This window comes from Geotrypetes seraphini, chromosome 7 (assembly GCF_902459505.1).
Source record: "Geotrypetes seraphini chromosome 7, aGeoSer1.1, whole genome shotgun sequence".
Taxonomy (NCBI): Eukaryota; Metazoa; Chordata; class Amphibia; order Gymnophiona; family Dermophiidae; genus Geotrypetes; species Geotrypetes seraphini.
Window position 1 is genome coordinate 107381752 of NC_047090.1, and position 27428 is coordinate 107409179.

At 44.0% G+C, this 27428-nt stretch overlaps 1 protein-coding gene across 6 annotated transcripts in view; it reads left to right on the forward strand.

Moving 5' to 3' along the window:
* SUSD6 (sushi domain containing 6) overlaps window positions 1–27428 on the forward strand; it is a 154235-nt gene that overhangs the window by 51677 nt on the left and 75130 nt on the right. For all 6 annotated transcript variants that reach the window (XR_004540142.1, XR_004540143.1, XR_004540145.1 and 3 more), the window contains exon 2: window positions 1624–1811. Coding sequence is in view for 1 of the 6 variants with exons in the window: in XM_033952361.1 (XP_033808252.1) it covers window positions 1688–1811 (124 nt within the window). In the remaining 5 variants the exon portion in view is untranslated. The remainder of the gene's footprint in view (window positions 1–1623; window positions 1812–27428) is intronic.

Sequence of the window (27428 nt, forward strand, 5' to 3'; positions counted from 1 at the left end):
TGAATATGTATACCCTAGAGGAAAGGAGAGACAGGGGAGATATGATTCAGACGTTCAAATACTTGAAGGGTATTAACGTAGAACAAAATCTTTTTCAGAGAAAGGAAAATGGTAAAACCAGAGGACATAATTTGAAGTTGAGGGGTGGTAGATTCAAAGGCAATGTTAGGAAATTCTACTTTACGGAGAGGGTAGTGGATGCCTGGAATGCGCTCCCGAGAGAGGTGGTGGAGAGTAAAACTGTGACTGAGTTCAAAGAAGCGTGGGATGAATACAAAGGATCTAGAATCAGAAAATAAGATTAAATATTGAACTAAGGCCAGTACTGGGCAGATTTGCACGGTCTGTGTCTGTATATGGCCGTTTGGTGGAGGATGGGCTGGGGAGGGCTTCAATGGCTGGGAGGGTGTAGATGGGCTAGAGTAAGTCTTAACAGAGATTTCGGCAGTTGGAACCCAAGCACAGTACAGGGTAAAGCTTTGGATTCTTGCCCAGAAATAGCTAAGAAGAAAATAATTAAAAAATTTAAATTGAATCAGGTTGGGCAGACTGGATGGACCATTCGGGTCTTTATCTGCCGTCATCTACTATGTTACTATGTTATCTAATATGCTTCCTCAAATATGGCTAAAGTAGTAAATGCTTGTACCAGTCCCAAAATGTGAAGATGAATGAAAATATCAAAAAACTGGACTAGTGCATAACAGTTTCAATAACAATGCTTTCAATTTTTCATGAGTATGCCTCAGCCCCACCACTCCACCGCTGTGCTATCTTGTGACTGCGTGGAGATTTATGTGGCACTTCATCATCGGCTGCTCATATATTTTTTATTTTTATAGAATTGTGAAAAATCCTTCATATATACTTGAATACTTAAAAATGTTTTTCTTAATATAAAGAGTGGTGTAAATACTTAGCTCTTATCAGCCAACGTCTGGGAGTCTAACCCGACATGTTTCGCACCAAATGGCGCTGTATCAAGGGTCTCCCTAAATACAAATTTAGGGACAAATGTTTGCAACATTGCCTCTATACTGCCCTTTTCCTTATTGCCTACTTGTTCCTGTGCTCATATCTGGAAGGTTGTTTACTGTTCTTTGTTGGTTTTCTGTGGTCAGGTCCTTGTCCAGATGCATCCTGACAGTTACTGACCCAGCAGTGTTAGTAACACTTGGTTTTCTACTGACACACGTGTCACCTGGTTCTTTCTGCTGCAAGTTTGTGCTCTTTCTTAAGAAGTTTCAAGTTTAATTAAAATTTCTTATACTGCCTAATCAGCCTACAATAGCTAAAATACAAATTTAAGAAGACAGGGGAATGAAACTTATCTGATCACAAGTTCATCCTTGGGTTAAGTACAGTAGAAATACTTGTCAGAAAGTGTCTTTGAACTTGCATTTGTAGATAGTAACAGCACTTCATGGGATTCACTGGTCTGGCACCCCTACTCAGAAGTCAAGCCTTTGTCCTCTGCGTGACACTGTCTATCTAAGATGTAGTAACATGAATGTTCAAGGCTTTTTTTATATCACCAATAATTACGTTAAGTATATTGAAGTTTGTTTTTTCTCGATAGGTTGTTCTCTGTCTCACTAAGTTCTCATTTTGTTTCTTTTCTAGGCTGAACTTCAAAACAATCTTAGGATTTTTTTCCCTTTTATGTATTTTTTGGGGGGACACAAAGATGTACCATGGAATGGTAGTGCCAAAGAGCAGCCCTGCTTCCTTGCAGCTCACATCCATGTGCCATGGACTATTTCTTCAACTATTGCTCTTTATCACATTCTTGTCAGAGGGACTTACCATAGGTAAGTAAATGGCAGGGTTTTTTTTCTTCAAATAAAGATAGTGCATTTCTGAGTCATGTGATAATTTCATGTCACTAAACATGTGATAATTTAATGTCAGTATTTATATCCTGCTTAAATACTAAATTCAAAGTGGGTTATAACAGACAATAAACATATACAGATACTGTATAAGATAAAACAAAAAACTCATACTAAACAAACAGCAGCTCTCCACCCCAGGATCCCCATAATACCCTAATCCATTAGTATTTCAGAAATAGCCATGTTTTTAGAGTTTTCCTAAAAGACTAATTTGAAAAATCTCTTATTTCACATGGTAGGCCAGTGTTCTCCCCAGAATTTTTTTCCAGCCGGGTGATATGAAAAAGTAGCCGGGTGGGGTGGGACAGGGAAATTTGGTGGTTAGAATAGGGTCATTAAATCCAGTGGTGTACCTAGTATATGACAAGAGAGAAGGCTTCCGGTTGAGGTGTAGGATGTGGGTAGGAACCTTTTCCCACGGCTTTGTGCACTGCAGCACCCAGGGAGCCGGCCCGAAGACGCTGCGTTAATCACTGCAAAACACTGTCTTGGGCCCGATGGAGGTGCCGGCCCTGCGGACTGGCAGAAAATTTCTGCGGACCGGCACCATTCCACAGACTGGCAGTTGAAGAACACTGCACTAGAGCACCAACACACGAATTGTAAAACTAAACAAGTCAGATCCTGCACAGTCAATTGATTTTGTAGTCAGTGCTAACAGAAAACCATGTCCTTTTCATACACACAGAACAGAGAAACACCCTCACCCAATATGGAATAATCCCAAATTAAAAATAGAAATATGTAGACAAAAGTTAAATTAATGCAACACCACAGAAACAGTGACACATGTCCCCTAATACTGTACAAAATATAAAGACAGTAGAGGTAAATTTGAAAAAAACTGATACATAACAATCACCACTTTAAAAACCAAATAGAAATAAAACAAATAACAAGAAATAAGAAAATACAATTTTATTGGACTAATCCATTTTTCAGTTAGCTTTCAGAGGCCAAATCTTTCTTCAAGACAGTACAATATGCAGCTGTTATGATATCCTGTCCTGACCTGAGGAAGGGGTTTAGTCCAAAAGAAATAGCCTTATTTCCATTTCCTATTTATAAAGTTTTATCAATACAGTTACAATACTACTTGATTCTATGTAAAGCAACAAAAAAATATCTCTTTCTACCTTTTCTAGTTTCTGCTTTAATCATCTTCTCTTCGCTCTTTACTTTCTATACAGTGTTTGTCCTCTCTCCCTTTGATGCAACATCTGCCCTCTATCTTTGCCCCTTCCACCCAGCCTCTGCTCTCTCTACCCCTTCCATCTACTGTCCACCCTCGCTCTGCCCTTTCCATCTAGTGTCCGCCCTCTCTCTCTTCCATACAGCAGCTTCCCTCTTTTTATGTCCCTTCAATAAACTGTATATCCTGTGCCCTTTCTCTCCTTTATACATGATTCATTTCAGCTTCATCCCCTCTCCATTTTTCTGTCTCCACTCCCTCCCCTATGCTCTGGAATCTCTCTCTTCTACTTTCCTTCCTTCCTGCCCACTCCACACCATGGTCTGGAATCTCTATCTCCTTCCCTTCCCTCCCCCCCATGCTCTTGGCATCTCTCTCCTCTCCTATCTCTCCCTCTCTGCTCTGGCACCTCCTCTCCTTCCTTTCCCTCTGGTCTGACATTTGTCTCCTTAGTTTCCCTTCCCTCCTCCTTGCCCTAGCATCTCTCTCCTCTCCCCCTTCATTATCTGGCATCTCTTCTCAACCGCCCTCCTTCCTTTCCCCTGGTCTGGCATCTCCCTCCTCCCCCATGCCCTGACATCTCTCCCTCCATGGTCTAGTATCGCCTTTCCTTTCCCTCCTTCCCATGGTTTTGGCATCTCTCTTTTCTCTCCTCTCCCTTCCTGGTCTTTCTTCTCCTTCCTTCCCTCTCTCTCCTCAGTTGGGTGCAGCAGCAGCATTTCTCTTCCCCCATCCCTCTCACTCTCCTCCTCTACTGCTCTTCCCCCTTCCCCTATCCACTCTCCTCCACTGCTCTCCCCTCAGTCCTGCTGCAGCTTTCCCTCTTCCATTTTAAGTCCAGCAGCACTCTCTTCTGTTCCCAATCCAGCAGCACCTCTCCCTCTCACCTCCCTCCACTACTCAGCTCCAATAGCACCTCTCCCTCCCCTCTACTTCCGTTTCCCCCACTGACTAGCTGCAGCACCTCTCCTTTCCACCCCCAGGGCCAGCAGCACCTCTCCTCTCTTACTAGCAGGGCTCCTCTCCCTTCCCTTACCCATTCACCTCCCAGGTCTAGCAGCACCACTCCCTCCTCTCCTCTTTTTGCCTCCTTCTATCAGCACCCCTCCCTCTTATCTCTCAGGTCCATTGGCACCACTCCCCCCTCCCGATTAACAGGCTCTATTGTAACTTGCCTGACTGCTGCCTAGCTTTAGCGAGTAAATTCCCTCCAGCAGCCTCTGGGCCTTCGAGGAAGAAGGAAGTTACATCATTGGAGGTGGAGCGGCCTAGCAAAATCCCCGAGGCTGCAGAAGGGAATCGATTCGATAACACTACTGCAGCTGTCAGGCAAATTACAATAAGAAGAGAGCGGTGCTGCTACTAGTCCAGGGTATAGAGAATAGAAAATAACAGTGGCAGCAAGAAGGCGGGAAGCTTGCTGGCGCTACATATCACGTGTTGGGAACCTCTGTACTAAGGGACTGAAAATGAACATACAAACAGTTCCTCATCATTGGTTTTTAACTTTTTCCCCTGCCTGGGAAAGCAAGGGGCACTACTTTTAAGATTTACTTCACAAGCAGGTAAACGCAAGAAAGCCAGGGCGGGTGAAAAACGTTTGGCCTCTCAAGACATGAAGAAGAACTATATCATGGGAGGGAGGGGGGAGGCGCATGCCAAAGTAAAAGTGCCAAGGAGAAGCGATCCAAATCCACTAGAAACATTTAATTTCCTTTACGGAAGTAGCCTCGAGTTGATAAGTGATGTTTTCACATTCTTTTACCTTGAAACAAGTTTCCCCAAAGCAATTTTCTACCTCCCCAGGCTCATCTTCCTGATCGGGAATGGGAGCCGCCCAGCGCATACACCCACAAAATATAAATTGCAGGCTAGTGTTACAGGGAGGGTTTGAAAATCGCCTGTTTTTTTTCAGTGGGGGGGAGTACTTTCTTTATTAGGAGAGAGCGGTGCTGCTGCTAGTCCAAGGTATAGAGAATAAAAAATAACAGCGGCAGCAGGAAGGCAGAAAGCATGCCGGCGCTGCGTTTCCCCAAAGCAATTTTTTACCTCCCCAGGCCCGTCTTCCTGATCGGGAACGGGAGCCGCCCATCGCATACACACACCAAATACAAATTGCAGGCTAGTGTCGCCTTAGCCCGTAGCGAACGCATGCTCTGGGGCTCTAACGTGTGCGTGCCGGCTTCCCTTCTTTTCCCCCCCCCTCCCCGGACATAACGTCCGGTTTCGGAGGGAAGAGAAGGGTAGCTGGCACGCACACGTTAGAGCCCTGGAGCATAAGTTCGCTACAGGCTAAGGCGTGAAATCTCCAAGCGGTTTTTATTTGTTTTGTTTTGTTTTTTAATGTTGAGCAGCGGGCAGCAGCAGAATTCACGAGCGGATGATAGCCGGGCACTCATCTAAATTAGCTGGGCGGACCGCCCGGCTAAAAGGCCCTAGGGAGAACACTGTAGGCTGTTCAGTATTCTGTAGCTTTGCCATATGAAGTTTTCCTTTTTGTAGTAGCTAATCTACAGCTGGAGCAAGAATGTAGTGCCACTGCCAAAAGCAGGGTTGGTAGAGCAAAACCAGATCCTTCACGTACTCTGAGCAAAGCCCATATAGAATCTTGAAAATAAGGCAAACACTTAAATTCAATCCTTGCTGCTATTGGCAACCAATGCAACTTACGTAAAAGCGGGGTGGCATGATCAGATTTGCTTCCTCCCAAAATCAATTTAGCAGCAACATTTTGTAACGTCTGCAATTGTTTCTTTTGTGTACTGGGAGCCCCAGCAGATAGATATTACAATAATCGAATGATGTAAGTATAAATGCCTAGCTAATAGATTTGTAAGTAACATCTTTCAAGGAAATAGTCTAATCTAGGTAATAGATTCAGTTTGAACCATACTTTATTAACCAGGTTATTAACATGAGATTCCATTGTCAACCCCGCAATCAGACTCCTAAAAGTTTTATTTCCCCTTTAACCACAATATCCATGACATAGAGCCTCACAACATTCAGTAAATGGACTGCCTGCTTTTTATTCCCTAACTGGTGAACCGAAGATTAGATGAGGAAAAATATTTTCCAGTGCAATAGGTGAGACATTCTAGACAGTAAAGTTATTTCCCTTTAGCTGCATGCTGCAGAAGAAATCCACTCCAGATTTTTCACTCTATTTTTATAGTACTTCACGGGGCTATTTTGTTCCCTCTATAGTTCTTTCCTTCTGCACGCATGACTGCAGATGTGTTCTGTTCTCTCCATTTTATTATTTTTAATTCAATGTAATTTCATCCCCTTATCAAGTATTTTATTGCTTGGAACGATTTTGAAGTGCTGCCTGCTTGAAAATTCACCGACTTCAGTCTGTAGCTGACAGGCGTTGTGTCTTTGGGCACATCCTCGCCCCATCCTGCTGCTGCTTTGGCTCTGGGGGACCCTGATGCAGATGTTTCGCTTGCTGATACCTTGTTTGCAGGTACAGCACTTCCTGGAGCAGAAGATCAGGGGCTGTGTGCTGGATCTGTAAATCCCTCTGAGGTCTTTAGATGCTGGGGATGATCCCACTGTCCTACGCTTCTTTAAGTTTGTGGCTCTGCCGGACCTTATTTCTGAGTCTATACAGGAGTTGAACTTAGTCATTCAACCAGCTCCGTTCACTTCTTCAGCCTGGCTTTGTGGTGTGCGCTCATAGTCTGCTACCTTTCCCTGGCACCCTGATACGAGCGTTCTGGTCTCGGTGCAGTTTGACTCTCCAGAGGGTGCACTTAAAATTGCTAGAGCTATGTCATGCTTGTATCCCCTGGCACAGGAGTGTCAGCAGCTTTTGGGTGAGCTCAAGGTGGAGTCTTTGATGGCACAGGTGATTAAACATACTTCTCTCCCTAGTGAAGGTGGTATGGTGCTAAAGGATATGCCATTTGGATGTGGTCCTCAGGAAACTCTTTGACACAGCTGCTTAGGGCATCAAAGCTGATTTGGTGACATCTTTTGTCACATGTGCCTGTCACATGTGCCTGTCACATCCCCCCTCCTCAAATTCTTTTGGCTGGGACAGATTATTTGGCTGATGCATTGCATTCATGACCTTGTGTGAGTTTTGGCAAGGTGTCGGCGTACTCCATCTCTATCCGTAGAATGCTCTGGATCAGACAGTGGGCTGGTGAGTCCACTTCCAAGGCTACTTTGGCTAGACTGCCTTTTAAGGGGCAGTTATTGTTTGGCAAAGATCTGGACGACCTCATGGATTCTATGGTGGACCCTTGCCCTAAGACTCTGCTTGAGAGCAGACCCAGACCCTCCAGTGGTTCTAATTATCTTTCTAATTTTCATGCCTTACGGCGATCCTGAACGTATACAAGTGCCACTTTGCAGAGATTTTCACAGGGCTCTTAGCGATGGTATGCAGGCTACAGGTGTTCCCAGCTGTCTGCCTCCCATTCTGCGCCATCTGACAGAAAGGCACAATGATGCCAGGCCAAGAGATGCCTCTCTTCAAATATGGGGCCGGCTCTTAGTATTTCTTCCCACCTGGATGCACATTACATCTGACCAGTGGGTCTTGGACATTATTTGGTCGGGCTACAAACTGGAATTTGCCCGGATTCCAACAGATTGGTTCGTGGACTCTCCTACAGGTTGCCTGGACAAAGCAATCAAGGTTTCGCGCCATAGCGCGGTGCTGGGGTCAGCCTTCTTTGATGTCATGGCCATGGCTAGAAACAAGAAATTGGATTGTTTCTTCAGTCAAAGATCCAAGCCCAGAAGTGAGGGGCTCGACGCTCTGGTGCAGTCGTGGCCTTAGGAGCGTCTCCTGTATGTCTTTCCTCCTTGGTCGATGATTGGCCAGGATATTTGGCGGACTGCGGTCCATCTGGCCTGCGTCATTCTTATGGCTTCAGATTGATCTCGCAGACCATGGTACACAGATCTGATGTGTCTGCGCAGGGGTTGCAGCATTCGACTGAGCTCCCATCCAGATCTCACACAGGTTTAATATCCATGCAGGATTTGGATCACTTTGCTCTTACGGCATGGCTCTTGAGCACGCAGCCTTAGAGCACAAAGGATATTCTGCTATGTTTATTGATACTCTTTTCAAGTCTAAGAAGTCGTCCACAGTTTCTGGTTACATTAAGGCGTGGAAAGCCTTCCAACATTGGTGCGCCCCGGACCAGGTGGACCCTTCAGCTCTGATCTCACAGATCCTCGCATTTTTTTCAGGCTGGCCTGGATAAAGGCCTCATTGTGGCATCTCTTAAGGTTCAGGTGGCCAGGCTCTCTTGCTTTAGATCCTGGGAGCATCGGTCCTCATTGGTGTCTTATCCTGATGTCGCTAGATTTCTGAAGGGGGCTCTTTGTGTCCAACCACCAGTTAAGCAACCTTTCTCTTCTTGCGACCTTAACCTGGTGCCTTTTCATGGTTGCATTTAAGCCCCTTTGAGATGCTTCCCTCTTGGACGTGACATTCAAGACCATTTTTCTGGTTGCCATTACGTTGGCACTTCGAGTGTCGGAACTACAGGCTCTATCTTGAAGAGAACTGTTCCTCCATATTTCGAAGACTGGGGTTTCCCTTCAGATGGTTCCTTCCTTCCTGCCAAAGGTGGTTTCAGCTTTCCATGTTAATCAGGAGGTGCGTTTGTCTGCCTTTCAGTCTACTGGTTCCAGGACACAAGATTGCCTGTTGAAGAAACTGGATGTATGCAGAGTTCTTCTGCGTTATCTGGAGGTCACTAACGAGTTTTGTCTCTCTGATCATTTGCTTGTGCTGACCCATTCAGTAAAGCGGGACGCTCCTGCTTCCAAGGCCATGATTTCTAGTTGGATCTGTCATTTTGTCAGCCTACATTCTTTCTGAGAAAGGGTCCCCTGTTTCCGTCAAGGCGCATTCTACCAGAAGTGTGGCTTCTTCATGGGCTGAGGCTAGATCTGTCTCCCTTGAGGAATTATGCAGGACGGCAACATGGTCTTCTTCACACATTTTCCAGATTTTAGAGTGGATGTGGCAGCAAGACAGGACTCTGCTTTTGGGTCCTTGGTTTTAAGGGTCGATGCAGCAAGCCCGCCCTAGCTTTTTTGGGACTGCTTTTGTATATCCCATCTGTCTAGAGCAGGGATCTCAAAGTCCCTCCTTGAGGGCCGCAATCCAGTCTGGTTTTCAGGATTTCCTCAATGAATATGCATTGAAAGCAGTGCATGCACATAAATCTCATGCATATTCATTGGGGAAATCCTGAAAACCCGACTGGATTGCGGCCCTCAAGGAGGGACTTTGAGAACCCTGGTCTAGAGTATCTCACCTATTGCACTATAAAAAGAGATTATGTACTTACCCTGGTAAGCTCTCTTCCAGTAGATAGATGAGACATTTTAGACTTCCGCCCAGTCCTTCCTGTTCCTGCCAACTGTTTCAGCCTGTTTATGCTTCTCGAAGCTGATTCTTGGATGCCCATCAGCCCTTAGGGGCTGGGAAGACTTGAATTCCAGTTTTCTATGGAAGTAGTTTCTGAACTCCTTTGAAGCCTTTGTTGGCGGTTAACATTACTGTTTGATTTAATTCTTAAGCAGAAAGGTTAAGAGTAGAGAAATTCCTGTATTTCCCCTTTTCTCCTCCCCCCCCTCAGGTTTTACCAGAAGACTCATAGAGCAGCTGTGTGTGGTGTGTGATGCCCGAGTAATCATTGCAGTGAACAGGACAAAAGGCTCTACTTAAACCATCTGTGAAGAGAACAGAGTCAGACTTCAGTGCTTCTGTTGTTTAAACCTGCAGCCCTTTTGCTGATATGGTTGTAATTGCATTAGCATCTGAAAAGTGGATCTGCTGTGGTGCAGCTCTCTTCTTATCCTAGGACAGGGGTGTCAAATTTGGGCCACAGGGTAATTAAATTTGACCCGACAATTGGCCTTCTGTTTCTTCCCTCTCTCCATTCCGGCTTCCCGGTCTCACCTTTAAAGCAGCCTGCAGAGGATTGTCGTTTGGCTGTCTGCCTTAGTCTCCTCAGCACGTGCCCTCTGCCGCGATCCCGCCCCTGATGTCAGAGGAGGGATGGGACCGTGGCAAAGGGAACGTGTTGTGGAGGCCAACAGCAGCCTGGTAGGATCACTATAGCACCGACGATCCTCTGCAAGCTGCCCTAATTAGCTGAAGGTGAGACCAGAAGGCCGGTGGTAAGCCGGAGGATGCTACAAAGAAGGGGGGGAACTTGCAGGCCTTCAGGGGGAGCCCTGGTGTAGAAGTATATGGGGTGCCCTGGTATAGAAGTACATGGGGGGGGGAACTGTTGTATAAGTGGAGGGAGGGAAGGGGGTTCCAAAGAGACGTACATATGCCGGACTGAGGGGGGGGAAAGAAAGGGTCTAAAAACAGAGGAGAGGGGGAGAGATGGTGGACAATGAAATTTAGGGAGGGAAGGAACAGAAAGGGAGAGAAGTTGGACTCAAGGGACAATGTAGAGGGGGGAAGATAGAGATACTGGATAGGAGGATAGTTGGGAAGAGAAAGGGAGAGATGGTGGACTCTGGGGTGGTGGGGAAGGAGGGAGAGATGCTGGATGAAAGGGTAGTTGAGAAAAGGAGAGATGGTGGATCTTGCGATGGTGGGGCCCATTGCTACAGCTGCGGGGATGGAGACAAAAAAAAGGAAAGATGCCAGGGGGAGGGAAGGGAAGCAGAAGGGGAGGACAGTATGGAGAAAGAAGAAAAAGACATGGGCTGGAGACCCTGGCAAGCAAGTTATCAGAAGACAACCAGAGCCTGGGACCAATATGATTTGAATAATGACCAGACAACAAAAGGTAGAAAAATAATTTTATTTTCTGTTTTGTGATTACAATATGTCAGATTTGAAATGTGCATCCTGACAGAGCTGGTGTTAGACAGCAAGAGTGAACTAGGACCTAAAAGAGAGAAAAAAAGTCTTTTTTATTTATTTTGTTTACATCACAGAGCCGGCGTGGGGTTGTAGAGGTTGTAACCCTATACTTCTACTAAGACTAAGCTGAGCATTTAGTGCACCTTAATAAAAGGACCTCTAAGTATCTTAATAAAAAATTTGGCCCGTGACTTAGCCTATGTTTTAGATTTCGGCCTCTTATGTGATTGAGTTTGACACTCCTGTCCTAGGACAAGAAGGCAGCATAGTCTCACATGTGGGTGATGTCATCCATGGTGCCCCAGTACGGACAGTGAAAAGTGAAGTATCACTTTAAGCTTTTGCAAGCTGTAAGACTGCCCGCACCATGCATGTTCAAGTGCCTTCACGCCCGACGCGAGCTTGAAAGGTTGTCATTTTCATTCTTCATATTAACCAATGAAGCTGAGGAGAATGCTATGATTGGTTCACTGCTCTATCCTCTAAGCAGGATCAACCAGGTGGGTTTTTTTGGGTTTTTTTTTACTGAAGCACACCTCCCGCTGTACCATAAATGTTCATACAGTACTTTCCAGGATACTCATCCAATTACCTTGTATCTTTCCCTACAATTGTTTTTCCTATTGTTTTATGGACATTATCCACAATACCCTTTACTTCCATCTCTTTTTTTTTTTTTTTTTTTTTTTTTAAATTCTAAAGGAACCTGGAGGTTTGGGAGTGACTATAGGGGAGAAGGAAGCCACTACAGTACATCCTTTTTAGGATTTTTTTTTATTTTATTCCATTACTCTTTATATCAAACAGAGTCTCTGGACCGAAGGTTTCACACACACAGTCTAAGGTCAGGGGGTTGTACGTTTGAACATCAGTGCACACTACCCAAATTCCAATAGATTTAAGATTATAATTCTAGACCTGTTCCTGCTCTGCATTCTACACATGTCACATTCCTATCTTTCAGCTAGCTGTTACACTTCTCTGCAGTATGCTGGGATCTCTTTTAACATGGTTTCTATGTTGTAACCTCTAGTCTACTCCTAGGTCACCTTCTTTTACCTCTCTTAACGATAGTATATTCGTTCTATTGCTTCCGGAGAAGATTTTATACAGCACCTTAACTCTGCAAGCACATTGCCTTTTTTTGTTTGTTTAGGTCACTCTCAAATCTACGGTATCTTCTTACTTTCAGCTCATGCCACTGGCTCAGGAGTAATTTCGTTGATGTTGGGGGGTAACACAAAGCTAAGCTCAGGTTACCCGTATTCTCTCCTATAGTAAAGTAAGAGGGTACAGGAGTTCAATAACACGGGTTTGTTACTTGTTTTTCCTTTTTTATATATATTCTTTATTCATTTTTAAAACTTCAGTTGTGCACAAAAGATGATGCATTTACATAAATTAATATCATTACAGCACAATATACTTAATAGAATAAAGACAAAACTCCCACCCATTTTCAATTTACAAACTTGTTACTTGTTTTTCCTGTTCACCTTCTTAGGTACTTGTATTTCATGTGGCACTTATATTAGGGCCACATTTATCATGGCTCTTTATTTCCGTTTTTTATTTTACTTGTGTAAAATTTTGTATATCTTGATTCCCAAGTTTCTAACGCGCTATTACCAGGAGACAGTAGTTTTAAAAGTTCAACTACTTTCCTGGGTTCATCCTGCTTTCATGGGTTCAGATCCCACTTTTAGTAGAGCTCTGTCTTTACTAAGCTCCTCTTTTTTCAGTACATGAGGAGACTTAAAAAAACAACAACAAAATAACCAACAACAACCAAAAACACTTAACCAATTTTTTGGTTTTTACAAGGATATTAAACAAATCCGTTCACACTTTCCTTCTTAAATCTTTGAAGGGATTTTATGTTTACTGGCATATTGTTTCGGTAATAAGCTTCCCCTTACTGTTTTCTACTGATTTTTCTCATTTTGAGTCTTATTACATTTCTTTCTCAGCCTTCGTCTGATGTTACAGAATAATAATATTAATGCAAATATTTTTATCAGGAGGTTGTTTTTCTACACAGTAAGCCACTATGTCGTTCTAATTTTATACTCTACTAGTCTTTAAGCCTGTTACATTAACGGGTGCTAGAATAGATGTGTGTGTCTTTATTTCTTTCTTTTTCTCTCTCTCCTCTTGACTGCTTTCTGTCTCTCTCTTTCCTCGGCTGTCAACCATCACCCCTTGCCTGTTCCACCTGTCCAGCAGTAGGCCTTCTCCTTTCCTTTTACCTCCCCCTGTCCAGCAGCACTCCTTACTTGCTCCCCCTGTCCCTCTTCCCTGCTCCCCCTGTCCAGCAGCACTTCTTCCCTGCTCCACAGTCATTATTCCCTGTTCACCCTGTCCAGCAGCACTTCTTACCTGCTCCCCTGTTCCTCTTCCCTGCTCTGTCTGTCCAGCAGCACTCCTTCTTTTCTCCCCCTGACCCTCTTCCCTGCTCCCCCTGCCCAGCAGCACTCTTTACCTGTGTCTCTCTTTCTCCTTAGTGTTTTGTTATTTTTTTTCAATCTGTCTCTTTAGCCCCCTGTCCTTCCGTGAGTGTCTGTGTGTCTCTGTCGTTGTGCACTGTTGTTTGTTTGTTTTTTTAAATCTATGTTTAGTTCCTGATCCCCTCTGTTTCCATGGCAAGCATGTTCGCGGATGTGAGGGCCGTTTTGTGGTGCCGGATCTGGCGGCGCCGTGTAGGTCGGAAGACGGGCCTCAGCGTTTTGTAGGTCCGGGTCTGGCGTCGCCGTGTAGCGCGGAAGCGGGAGGCGGTGCCTCAGCACCGGCCGGGCGGCTCGCGCCGCCGGCCCCCAGTAGCTCGAGGCCGGCGGCGGACATGGCTTGCGTTGCATGATGGAGGAGGAACATCGGTGACGTACAACCTGCGCATGCGCTCTAAAAAAAACGCGACAGATCAGGGAACACGATTTTTTTAGTGCGCATGCGCGTCCTACCATTTTATTATATTAGATAGTAGGGCTGCCCAACTCCGGTCCTCGAGATCTACTGGCAAGCCAGGTTTTCAGGATATCCACAATGAATATACATGACAGAGATTTGCCTGCACTGCCTTCTTGGTATGCAAATTTCTCTCTCTCATGCATATTCATTGTGGATATCCTGAAAACCTGGCCTGCCAGTAGATCTTGAGGACCGGACTTGGGCAGCCCTGCTCTGTAGCATCAGCTTTTCTTTCCTTCTAAGATAGTTCCTCATTTTTATCCTGTAAGGTAAAGCTATTCTTTTCAAGAAAATCATGCTTTTGTTTGATTATGAAATTCCTTTCCCTTTTGATTCATATCTACTCAGGAACATGACTGGCATCAACTGCTCCATACGCATACATTAGCCAATAGCCCTCTCTTATTTGGTTCTTGAATCGTTTTGATGTCTCCATCACCTATATTTAGACTTAACCTGCCTCTAGGAAGTCGTTTATTATTTTTTTCAACCTCCATACATATAGGTTTTTTCGGAATCCTCCTTTTACCTCTAGTAGAGCATGGAGTTCCTCTATTCATTTTTTCCATTAGGTTCTTTCCCTTGCCTCCACGCTCTCGTATCAGGCATTAGATCTAGGTTTTTGTGAGGCTTCTCAAATTTTTCTGAGTTTCTTGGAACCCAACTCTTGCTCCATCCCGTTTATTGAAGCTAGGGAGTCCCACATGTGAGAATATGCTGCCTGCTTGTCCTAGGATAAAGCACAGTTACTTACCGTAACAGATGTTATCCAGAGACTGCTGGGCATGACGGACCAGTGGCAATTCTTATGTTTTCATATCCCACCCACCTCCCCTAGTTGGCTTCTTCGCTTGGGCATAGAACTGATGACCTTGTGAGCTGGCATCGGGCAGGAAGGTACTCTCGCATACGTGGTGCGGACAAATTTGGGTAATTTATTCTAAGCATAGGGGGCAGCTAGATGAAAGGAACAAAGTCTGGAATTGGCAGTGGAGAAGGATAAAGCTAAGAGCAGCTTATCTGAGGAACGGAGTTCACTGGGAGGTGTATAAGGAGAGAGGATAGATATTGAAGAGCAGCATTGGCTTCAATGCATTTTCCATGTAAATGATGCTGAAATCTATAAATATTGCAAAATTCCAGGTTTCTATTATCTATAATGTATATAGAAAGTAAAGATAATGAAACAAAGTTTGACTGTTAATTTACTGACAATAGAACTGTTGGTTGGCAGTAGTTGTGGACAGTCAGAATGTGGTGGAATACTCTGCAGACTAGGGTGTTTTTTTTTTCTAGCATGTTAAATTGAAAAATGCTTTAAGGGTATACTGCCTTGTCAGCTGATAATTTGGTTTGTGGAAAATTGCTATATTTTCTTGTTTGTATATGATATGTTAACTAATGTGTTTTGGGTAGTCTGCTAGACATTTCCCTATAAATCTATTTGTGGCATGCTTTACACAGTGAAGCCTTATTATGACTAATTTCTGTTTTCTAGAAAATTATTCAGTGCAACAGGAAAGTAATTTGCTCCGTCAATTTGTGTATTAGATACTTGTAAACCACAACAGATGCATGCCGCTTAGAATGGAAAACATACACTTGTATTTGCATTGTTTATCTGATAGTGTGGGGAATTATGGTTCTTTTACATGCATAATTACACAGCAGATGCAAACATTTTACTTGATGAGTTCAAGAAAATAAATGTCAAACTGTTTCTAGTAACAGAATTCATATCAACTAACTTGGCATTTGCCATGCAGGCCATAGGCAAAATGAGGAGATGAAACTGAGTGGAGACCATCAAATTAGTTCTGCCGATCCAGTGAGACATGCCATCCCTCCAACTGGAGGAGACAGCAAATTCCTGCTCCATCTACTATGCCTGTGTAGCAGGTAGCCTATCAGGATTTGTTCTGCTTCTAATAGGGAACATGATGGATGCAACAGGCAGAGAACTAAAAGTTCCTGTAGCCATGATCTTCACCATTTGAGCGGGGCCCAAGTCTCTCCGAGCGAGACCAGAAGGCCTTGAGCATGCGCAAATGCTCAGGGCCCAGTCCAGCCTAGCACAGGCAAGAGGGAGGATCTCCGACGCACCGCCCAGCCCAGAAGAGGGAGGATCTTCGGGCACCGGCATGTCCTGTGTGTTGGTGCCGGTGCCCAATTGGGTAAGGGATTTCGTTTTGATGCTCGGGGGGGGGGGGAGAGGATGTAGGATCGCAGGGGGGGGATGACGCGAGCAGGGGGGATGCCAGATTGCGGGGGATGGCGCTCGTAAATCGAGTCAAACTCTGTTTCCGAGGTGCCGATTTTGCAAATGTTTTGCTTGTCTTGCAAAACACTCGCAAACCGGTGCATTCGTAAACCGAGGTTTGACTGTATTTTTGTATAGTCAATCATATTTTCTATTTACTTTCTTTTTCATTTAATATATTGTTATACAGGTTTGAAAGAAGACATTCTGATTGTTTCGGAAGAAAAATGGCTCCATTTACTCATGATTTTAGGAAAGCTCAGCAGAGAATGCAGGAGGGAGGGGGCTGCTGGAACACGTAATCCGTGACCGTGCGTGTTCCCTCACAGTAGGAAGGAGGGAGTGAAAGGGAAAGAGATCCTGGGCCAAGGGGATGAAGTAAGAGGGAGACAAATATTGAACCCACAGCAGGAAAGGGAAAGGGAAGAAGGACAGGCAGGTGAGCCAGATGCTGGACGTGGAGAGAGAAAGAGGGAAAGAAGCTGGTTGGAGAGGAGAGAGACACATTGATGTGGAAGAGGAAGAGAGGGGAAATCTGGACACAGGAAGGTAATAGAAAGAAAGGGGAAATTTTGTGCATGGGAGAATAGGGACAGAGACATAAAAGGGAGAAACAGGGCAGGGTATAAGGACTCGGGGTGGGGGGGGGGGGGCAATGCCGGACACAGGAGGGAGTATACAGATACAGAGGGGAGATATTAGAAATGGGGAAAATAGGAAAACAGAAGGTTTGTGCTGATGGAATCAGATGGTTTGCGGGAAGGCGACGGGGACTGAGCTCACAGTGAAGGGGCAGAGATGGGGACAAATTTTTTCCCTGTGCCATTCTCTACTAGAGTTCTCCATAGTTTATTGTGATCCACACAGTGAAAAGCTTTGCTGTAGTTGATGAAGCACAAGTATGGATTGCTCTGAAAAGAGAAGATGGAACTTCTATCTACGTGGGTGTAGTCTACAGACCTCCGACTCAATCGCAGCAAATTGATAAGGATCTGATTGTGGATATCCAAAAGTTTGGAAGGAAAGAGGAGGTTCTGCTGTTGGGAGATTTCAACCTGCCGGATGCGGACTGGAATGTTCCGTCTGCGGAATCGGAAAGAAGTAGGGAGATTGTGGAAGCCTTTCAAGAGGCTCTGCTCAGACAAATGGTAACGGAACCCACAAGGGAAAAAGCGATATTGGATCTGGTCCTCACAAATGGAGAGAGTATCTCTAATGTTCGAGTGGGTGCTCACCTGGGAAGTAGCGATCATCAAACGGTTTGGTTTGATATAACGGCTAAAGTGGAGAGCGGCCGCACGATACTTAAAGTCCTAGATTTCAAACGTACGGACTTTAATGCAATGGGAAAGTACCTGAAGAAAGAGCTGTTAGGATGGGAGGACATAAGAGAAGTGGAAAGACAGTGGTCTAAGCTGAAAGGAGCGATAAAAATGGCTACGGACCTTTATGTGAAGAAAATCAATAAAAACAAGAGAAAAAGGAAGCCGATATGGTTCTCCAACCTAGTGGCTGAGAAAATAAAGGCGAAAGAGTTGGCATGAAATATAAAAAAAACCCAAGAAGAGGAGAGCAGAAAGGACTACAGGGTGAAACTGAAAGAAGTCAAGAAAGAGATACGTTTGGCGAAGGCACAGGCGGAAGAATAAATGACTAAAAATGTAAAAAAGGGAGATAAAAATTTTTTCAGATATATTAGTGAAAGGAGGAAGATAAAAAATGGAATTGCTAGGCTAAAAGATGCTGGGAACAAATATGTGGAGAGTGATGAGGAGAAAGCAAATGTGCTAAACAAATACTTCTGTTCTGTGTTCACAGAAGAAAATCCTGGAGAAGGACCGAGACTGTCTGGCAAAGTTACACGAGAAAATGGAGTATATTCTGCGCCGTTCACGGAGGAGGGTGTTTATGAGCAACTTGAAAAACTGAAGGTGGACAAAGCGATGGGTCCGGACGGGATCCATCCCAGGATACTAAGGGAGCTCAGAGAGGTTCTGGCGAGTCCTATTAAAGACTTGTTCAACAAATCTCTGGAAACGGGAGTGATTCCTGGGGATTGGAGGAGAGCGGATGTGGTCCCTATTCATAAAAGTGGTCACAGGGATGAAGCAGGAAACTACAGGCTGGTGAGCCTCACTTCAGTTGTTGGAAAAATAATGGAAGTGTTGCTGAAAGAAAGGATAGTGTACTTCCTTGAATCTAATGGGTTACAGGATCCGAGGCAACATGGCTTTACAAAAGGTAAATCGTGCCAAACGAACCTGATTGAGTTTTTTGATTGGGTGGCCAGAGAGCTGGATCGAGGACATATGCTAGATGTAATTTACTTGGATTTCAGCAAAGCCTTTGATACAGTTCCTCATAGGAGGCTGTTGAACAAACTTGAAGGGCTGAAGTTAGGACCCAAAGTGGTGAACTGGGTCAGAAACTGGCTGTCGGACAAATGCCAGAGGGTGGTGGTTAATGGAAGTCGCTCGAAGGAAGGAAAGGTGACTAGTGGAGTCCCTCAGGGTTCGGTGTTGGGGCCAATCCGAGGCAACATGGCTTTACAAAAGGTAAATCGTGCCAAACGAACCTGATTGAGTTTTTTGATTGGGTGGCCAGAGAGCTGGATCGAGGACATATGCTAGATGTAATTTATTTGGATTTCAGCAAAGCCTTTGATACAGTTCCTCATAGGAGGCTGTTGAACAAACTTGAAGGGCTGAAGTTAGGACCCAAAGTGGTGAACTGGGTCAGAAACTGGCTGTCGGACAGACGCCAGAGGGTGGTGGTTAATGGAAGTCGCTCGAAGGAAGGAAAGGTGACTAGTGGAGTCCCTCAGGGTTCGGTGTTGTGACATTGCTGAAGGGTTAGAAGGAAAAGTGTGCCTTTTTGCAGATGATATCAAGATTTGTAACAGAGTAGATACCGAAGAGGGAGTGGAAAATATGAAAAAGGATCTGCAAAAGTTAGAGGAATGGTCTAATGCCTGGCAACTAAAATTCAATGCAAAGAAATGCAGAGTAATGCATTTGGGGATTAATAATAGGAAGGAACCGTATATGCTGGGAGGAGAGAAGCTGATATGCACGGACGGGGAGAGGGACATTAGGGTTATAGTGTCCGAAGATCTAAAGGCAAAAAAACAGTGTGACAAGGCAGTGGCTGCTGCCAGAAGGATGCTGGGCTGTATAAAGAGAGGCGTAGTCAGTAGAAGGAAGAAGGTGTTGATGCCCCTGTACAGGTCATTGGTGAGGCCCCACTTGGAGTATTGTGTTCAGTTTTGGAGACCGTATCTGGCGAAAGACGTAAGAAGACTTGAGGCGGTCCAGAGGAGGGCGACGAAAATGATAGGAGGCTTGCCGCCAGAAGACGTATGAGGAGAGACTGGAAGCCCTGAATATATATACCCTAGAGGAAAGGAAAGACAGGGGAGATATGATTCAGACATTCAAATACTTGAAGGGTATTAACATAGAACAAAATCTTTTCCAGAGAAAGGAAAATGGTAAAACCAGAGGACATAATTTGAGGTTGAGGGGTGGTAGATTCAGGGGCAATGTTAGGAAATTCTACTTTACGGAGAGGGTAGTGGATGCCTGGAATGCGCTCCCGAGAGAGGTGGTGGAGAGTAAAACTGTGACTGAGTTCAAAGAAGCGTGGGATGAACACAGAAGATTTAGAATCGGAAAATAATATTAAATATTGAACTAGGCCAGTTACTGGGCAGACTTGCACGGTCTGTGTCTGTGTATAGCCGTTTGGTGGAGGATGGGCAGGGGAGGGCTTCAATGGCTGGGAGGGTGTAGATGGGCTGGAGTAAGTCTTAACAGAGATTTTGACAGTTGGAACCCGAGCACAGTACCGGGTAAAGCTTTGGATTCTTGCCCAGAAATAGCTAAGAAGAAAAAATAAAAAATAAAAAAAAATTTAAATTGAGTCAGGTTGGGCAGACTGGATGGACTATTCGGGTCTTTATCTGCCGTCATCTACTATGTTACTAAGTATAGGGGCTTTTGGTATTCTTTGCTCTTCGACATTTTATATCTGGATTTTCAGAAGGCGTTTGACAAGGTTCCGCATGAACGACCACTTCAGAAAATTGCAAGCCATGGAATCGAGGGTGAAATACTCACATGGATTAAAAACTGGCTTGAGCATAGGAAACAGTGAGTGGGGGTAAATGGACAATAAATACTCGGACTGGAAGAGCGTCACCAGTGGGTGCCGCAGGGCTAGGTGCGACGAGTGAGGTGATTAAATTTGTGGACGATATGAAGTTATTCAGAGTAGTGAAGACACAGGGGTATTGTGAAGATCTGCAACGTGACATAATCAGGCTCGATGAATGGCCATCCACATGGCAGATGAGGTTCAACGTGGGTAAGTGTAAAGTGATCCATGTAAGTAACAAAAATCTCATGCACGAATACAGGATGTCCGGGGTGGTACCTGGAGAAACCAACCAGGAAAGAGACTTGGGAGTTCTGATCGACAAGTCGATGAAGCCGTCCGCGCAATGTGTGGCGGTGGCGAAAAGGGCAAACAGAATGCTAGGAGTAATAAAGAAGGGGATCACGAACAGATTGGAGAGGGTTATCATGCCGCTGTACCAGGCCATGGTGCGCCCTTACCTGGAGTTCTGCATCCAGCACTGGTTGCCTTACATGAAGAAGGACACGGTATTACTTGAAATGGTCCAGAGAAGAGTGACTAAGATGGTTAAGGGGCTGGAGGTGTTGCCGTACAGCAAAAGATTAGAGAAACTGGGCCTCTTCTCCCTCGAACAGAGGAGATTGAGAGGGGACATGATCAAAACAATCAAGGTACTGAAGGGAATAGACTTAGTAGATAAGGACAGGTTGTTCACCCTCTCCAAGGTAGGGAGAACGAGAGGGCACTCTCTAAAATTGAAAGCGGATAGATTCCGTACGAACATAAGGAAGTTCTCCTTCACTCAGAGAGTGGTAGAGAACTGGAACGCTCTTCCAGAGTCTGTCATAAGGGAAAACACCCTCCAGGGATTCAAGACAAAGTTGGACAAGTTCCTGCTGAACCAGAATGTACGCAGGTAGGGCTACTCTCATTTGGGGCACTGGTCTTTGACCAGAGGGTCATTGCGTGAGTGGACGGCTGGGCATGATGGACCACTGGTCTGACCCAGCAGCAACAATTCTTATGTTCTCCAATATCCATCTAACATTGGCAATAATGTCTCTTATTCCTCGACCTTTTCTGAAACCAGCCTGAATTTCTGGTAGTTTTTACTCAATGAATGATTGTAGCCTTCATTGTATTATTTTAAGCAATATTTTGCTGGCGTGTAGAATTAATGCAATTGTTCTGTAATTGTTACATTCCTGTCACCCTTCTTCGGTATAGGTATGAACAGTGATCTTTTCCAATATTTGGCCATGTTTTCCCTTACAAATCTGTTTGAGGGCTATGATAGCACCTTCTGAGCCTTTGATTAATTCAATTGGAATACCATCGATACCAGGTGACTTGTTTTTCGATGAAGCTTTAATTGCTTCTATGACTACTTTTAAAATATCTGGTTCTTCTTCAGCTTCAGTTTCCTGTTCAGTTTCCCCAATGTTATCCTCATTGCCTTTTTTGTATAGATTTTCTATATATTCTTTCCATCTCTTTTTAATGCTTTCTGGATCATTCATTATAATTCCATTGGTGTCTTTAAGCATCCCCAAACGGAGCTGGAATTTCTGACACAATCTCTTAACCTCCTGATTCATGATTCGCTAATCTGGTTTTTCTGTTTACATGTTCCAATTCAGTTTTCTGGCAAATATCCTTTAGATATTGTTCTGTGTCTTGCCAAATTTGATGTTGAAACACTCAGTTCATTTGTGATACTTTCTTTATAACTGGAAAGTTTTGCTCGTCGTCTTTGTTTTTCTACTTTTCTGGTGTCTTCTGAGATCCAATGTGATTTCTTGGCTTTCTTTCTCTTCTGGAGTATTTTTTTAGCTTCATCACTTATTACGGTTTTAATGTCATTCCATAACTCTTCAGGCTCTCTATCTCCTGTATCAAGACAGGCAAATCAGTTGTCTAGTTTTATCCAGTAGTCTGATGGAATATTTTCAATGTCATATTTTGGGAGTTTTCTAATCTTGCGAAGCTTTACTTTGATTCTGCATGTTAGTCGGCACCGTGTTTTAGTCCTTGCAGTCAAAACTGCAGATTTCCATCTCTGTCCTATGCAGATATAATCAATTTGATTTTGATACATGTCATTTGGAGAGGTCCACGTGTACTGGTGACGTTTGTGGTGTTGGAAATGCATATTCATGATTTACAGTTGGTTCATTTTGTACTAAGTTATCACCAGCTTCATTTTCTTTCTCCTATGCTGTGCTTTCCTACCACTGCATCTTCAGGTATACTTCCTACTTTTGCATTGAAATCCCCATAATGATCAGTAAATCTTGTTTCGGCATTTGATCTATTTCATTTTGAAGTTGTTCATAAAACAACTCTATATCCTCATCTTCCATGTCTGTCATTGGAGTATATACCTGGATCAAGGTGACATCGATCGGTTTCTCCTGTAGACTGACTGATAACATTGTACTTATGTCTTTGAAAGCTTATTGTTGAGGATGAATGCCATACCTTCCTATGTTTCATGACCAGAGTAGCCCAGTCCTCTCCATTTGAGTGCACTGATCCCTATCAAATCAATTTAGTTTTTTTTTCCATTTGATCTTTAACAATTTTAAATTTTACTTGGTTCATGCTTCGTACGTTCCATGTTCCTATGTTTAAGGATATCTTTACAGTTTCTGATCTCCCTTTTCTGTCCAGCAACATCAGCATCATGATGTCCTGGCAGCTTTGATCCATCAGCTTCACAAACACTGGACATACTCTGATTGTACCCCTCAATCCCTTTTCCTTCAGGAACTCGTCCAATCCCATTTTGAAACCCAAAATCGTACTTTGCTCTACCACCTCCTCTGGAAGCGCATTCCAGGTGTCCACCACCCTCTGAGTGAAGAAAAACTTCCTAGCATTAGTTCTGAACCTATCCCTCTTCAATTTATTTGAGTGTCCTCTAGTTTTTGTTGCCCCCGCCAGTCTGAAGAATCTGTCCCTCTCTACCTTCTCTATACCCTTCATGATCTTGTAAGTTTTTCTATCATATCCCCTCTAAGTCTCCGCTTTTCCAGGGAAAAGAGCCCCAGCTTCTGCAGTCTCTCAGCATATGAAAGGTTTTCCATGCCTTTATCATTTTTGTTGCTCTTCTCTGGACCCTCTCAAGTATCGCCATATCCTTCTTGAGGTACGGCGACCAGTACTGAACGCAGTACTCCAGATGCGGTCGCACCATCGCCCTATACAGAGAGAGGATAACTTCCTTGGTTCTGGTAGTGATACCTTTTTTGATAATGCCCAACATTCTGTTTGCCTTTTTTGAGGCTGCTGCGCATTGTGCCGCCGGTTTCATTGTTTTATCCACCCTAACCCCCAAGTCCTTTTCTAGGTTGCCTTCCCACAATATCTTCCCCCCATCATGTAGTTATACATCGGGTTTCCTTTCCCTATGTGCATGACTTTACATTTTTCTACATTGAAGCTCATCTGCCATTTATTTGCCCACTCACTCAGCTTGTTCAGGTCCCTTTGAAGTTCTTTACATTCCTCTACAGATCTAACCTTACCGGAGAGTTTTGTGTCGTCCGCAAATTTTATAACTTCGCACTTGGTCACTGTTTCCAGGTCATTAATAAATATATTGAACAGCAGTGGTCCAAGCAAGTGCTGATCCTTGTGGGACGCCACTTGTGACCCCTTTCCACTCAGAATAGTGGCCCTTTACTCCTAACCTCTGTTTCCTTTCCGCCAGCCAGTTTCTGATCTATCTATGTATGTCCCCTTTGCATTTTCTTAGTGCTGTTTCACTACACACATAATTTGCATGCTGCTATTTTTAAGCATTGTGTGTTAGGTACCATTTACTGTTTTGAGTCCTAGCGACTTGATGAGTTAAAGACCCAAAAAGAAATTGGGGTATTATTTTCTGATTCTGTTCCATGCGCTGTTCGTTATAGAGATGAAGTTTTGAGAATGGGCCTGTTGGTGCATTCAAAGCCTCACTCTGGTGTCATCAGGTTTTAACTACACTCTCCTTCCTGTCCCTTCCCTGGCTCAGAGCTGAATGCGCAAATCCCATGGTAACTTCTTCCATACCTATGAGGTTCTTGCAATTCCCATTCTCATTCAGCTTTCTGCTTGAAACATTTGGGTGGTGCCTGTTAAATTCTTGATTGGTACTACTGCTTGCATGTTCCAAACTTGTTACTAATTCATCAAGTTTTTATGGTCTTATATGCCTGAGTCCTTGTTTTTCTGTCTAGTCTTTGTTTCGTGACAATTATTTCAATCTAATAATTTTTCTTTCAGAAGTCTTTCCTGGTCTTTATTTTTCCTACTATTTTGTTGCATTTTCTAGATTTAAAAAAATTTGCGATGGATGCGGGCAAACCATAGGCGCGAATATGGAAAAACCATGAATAACTTTTTAATTGTTGTTCACGGTTTTTAGAAAAGCCTTCATTTTTATTATTGAAAGCGCAAATAACTTTTCTACAGTTATTCGCGATTTCTGGGTTTGGATTAGGCAAGCAGCAATTTCTGGGTTTGGATTAGGCAAGCAGCGATTTCTGGGTTTGGATTAGGCAAGCATGCTGGGAAGAAGCCTTTCTCTCTATGGATGCTGGGAAGCAGCGTTTTTCTCAGTGCACACTGGGAAGCATGAAAGCAGCAAATTTGTGGGAGAAAGCATGGAAGCAGCGATTTTCAGAATGAATGGTAAGCGATAAACTTTTATCGATACAGTAACAGGAAAAATAACTTTAGTGATGATGTAATTTGGGGGGCAGAGTCAGCATCCGAAAAATCGCAAATAAGCAAATCTGCAAATATGGAAACCGCGGATACGGAGGGAGAAGTATAATGCAGTTTGGAAAAAATCATCCTTCCTCACTCCTTTAGTTGTACTTATCTGTCCTCTAACCACTCCTTCAGTTCTTGGGTTTTGCTTTCTTGGTTTTGATCCTTCCCACAAATCCAAACATGTTTATTCTTAGGGTGGTGCAATATTGGGAAGGAGTGCTATTACATTATGAACAATTTTGTTACTTTAAGGATTTGGTTACACTTCTGCAATATAGAAACTAGTTGGGACAAACTACGTTCAGGTAACACCCATCATAACTACTTTCAACTATTTTTAAGCACAGAAAACAAGGGCATGTAAAGGGACAGTACCACTTTTTGTATTGAAGACACTTAAAACTTCTAAAACTTACCCTAATATTTTATATAGCCTTTGCAATACATTATAAAATGTGCTTTATAACCACTCGTGGTTAAATATCACACTTGCATTCAGCAGCTTTCTGTCTTGGAGGTGTTAAACTGCACTCCTGAAGGGCTACAAACAAGTCAAGATAATCTCTAATTAATATTCATGTGAGATTTGCATGCATTACTTTCCATTATAAATATGTTTCTTGTCCCTTCCCTGGCTGAGAGCTGAATGTACTAAGCTCTGGGCAACCCGGCAAAGAAAGCCAGGCTGGGAGCAATTTTCTTTTATTGGACTATGCTCAGCACAATAGCATGCATGCTAATTAGCCCGATTAAAAGAGGGGAGGAACTGCCTAGCGCCTGTTCAGAAGAGCAAAGCATTAGGCATAGCTCCTCCTTCTTGTTATACTGCCCCTCCCCTCATTCCTCTTGTCACAGGCTTCTTCTCCTACATCTTTGCTCTCCTTCTGGCTCAGTTGATCGGGGCTCCAGAGCCACAATCAGCTGAGCCGGCAGGACTCACTGGAATTACTGATCAGCTGAGCTGGCACCGCCATTAGCTCAGCTGATCGACTGCTCCGGTGTGTCCTGCCAACATAGCTGTTCACAGCTTCAGAGCCTTGATCAGATGAGCCAGCAGGGCTGCCTGCTCAGCTGTGGTGTGTGTGGTTTTTTTTTTTTTTTTTCTTTTTAGTTGCTGTGTGTGTGTCCCGTGCCTGGCACAGGACATATACTCATACAACATATGCACAACAGCTACCAGCAGCTCTATACCTGCAGTAAAAAGTTCCCTGGTAAGAGGTGGATGTTCCCTTCTCTTCCCTTTTGAGCGTTATAATGAGGGCTCATTTAAATATTAATGAGCTCCTTGTAATACATTTGCATGGGGTTCTCTGTAGCTGCTACCACTATTGGTAGAAGCTCCAGAGAAGCCTTTTGAACATAGGAAGTGAAACTTTCTTGCAAGAGAGACTGGTTTTAACCACTCTTGCATGGAAGTCTTTCGAGCATCTGGGTCTCAGTCTTTCTCCTTTTCTCTTTACTCAGTCCTTCCATAACCTATGCTGCTGCTTTTGAAAGGATAATTACTCGTGCACATTTAAAGAACCAGTTAATGTATTATGTAAGTCAGAACAGGAACAAAAAAAAATAATTCTGAGATTTTTCTTTAACATAGGACGGTGATTCCTCAGTCAGCTTTGTGTGTGTGTGTTTTGTTAGAATTTTTGTAAGTTACAAATGTGGGATGAATCAATATTTCTAGTGCAATACACATTCCTGACCCTTTAGATATTCAATTTATTCCTGTGAGAATTTGTGTAGAGAGCCTTATTAGAAATTTTTGTTCTGCCTCCCATCTCTCTGAACTGTGTTCCAATACCTCAGTTTGTCTCTACAATTGAGATGGTAGGAGCCTGTCTCTTCTGCTCATGTTTATTTTTCCTTTATTTTTGGGTTTTTCTATCTGATCGTGAGGCTTTTGGGTGCTGCAGAGGCTCCCAGTTCTGGGACATCTCTGGTTGTGGGAGAGCTCAGACTCTTGAGGTCAGAAGTCTGTAGTCAAGGAGCAGCCTGCTTGTCAGGACACCTACTTGACTGGGCTGCACTAACAGTTCGGAAGCTCAGGTACCATTCCCTTGGGAACAAGGTTTGCCCCAGGTTCTGTCCACAGAAGACTTGAGCATAGGCTGAGTTGGCTCCATGGCTGTTTTCTCCAGGATTAGGGCCAACTGTATTTCCTCCCCCTGACTTTGAATGTGAAGTCCGGTTGGGTTGAGGTCTCGGACTGGTTGTGGGGTCTGATAGGCAGTCTGAAGAAACAGGCAGAAGTTCTCCCAGTAAGCTAATGGCAGTTTCAGCACAGGCAGCTCCCAGCATCTGCATGGCACAGTGAGTACAAGGCTGACAGCTGTAGAACTAAATTTTTTCTTTTTC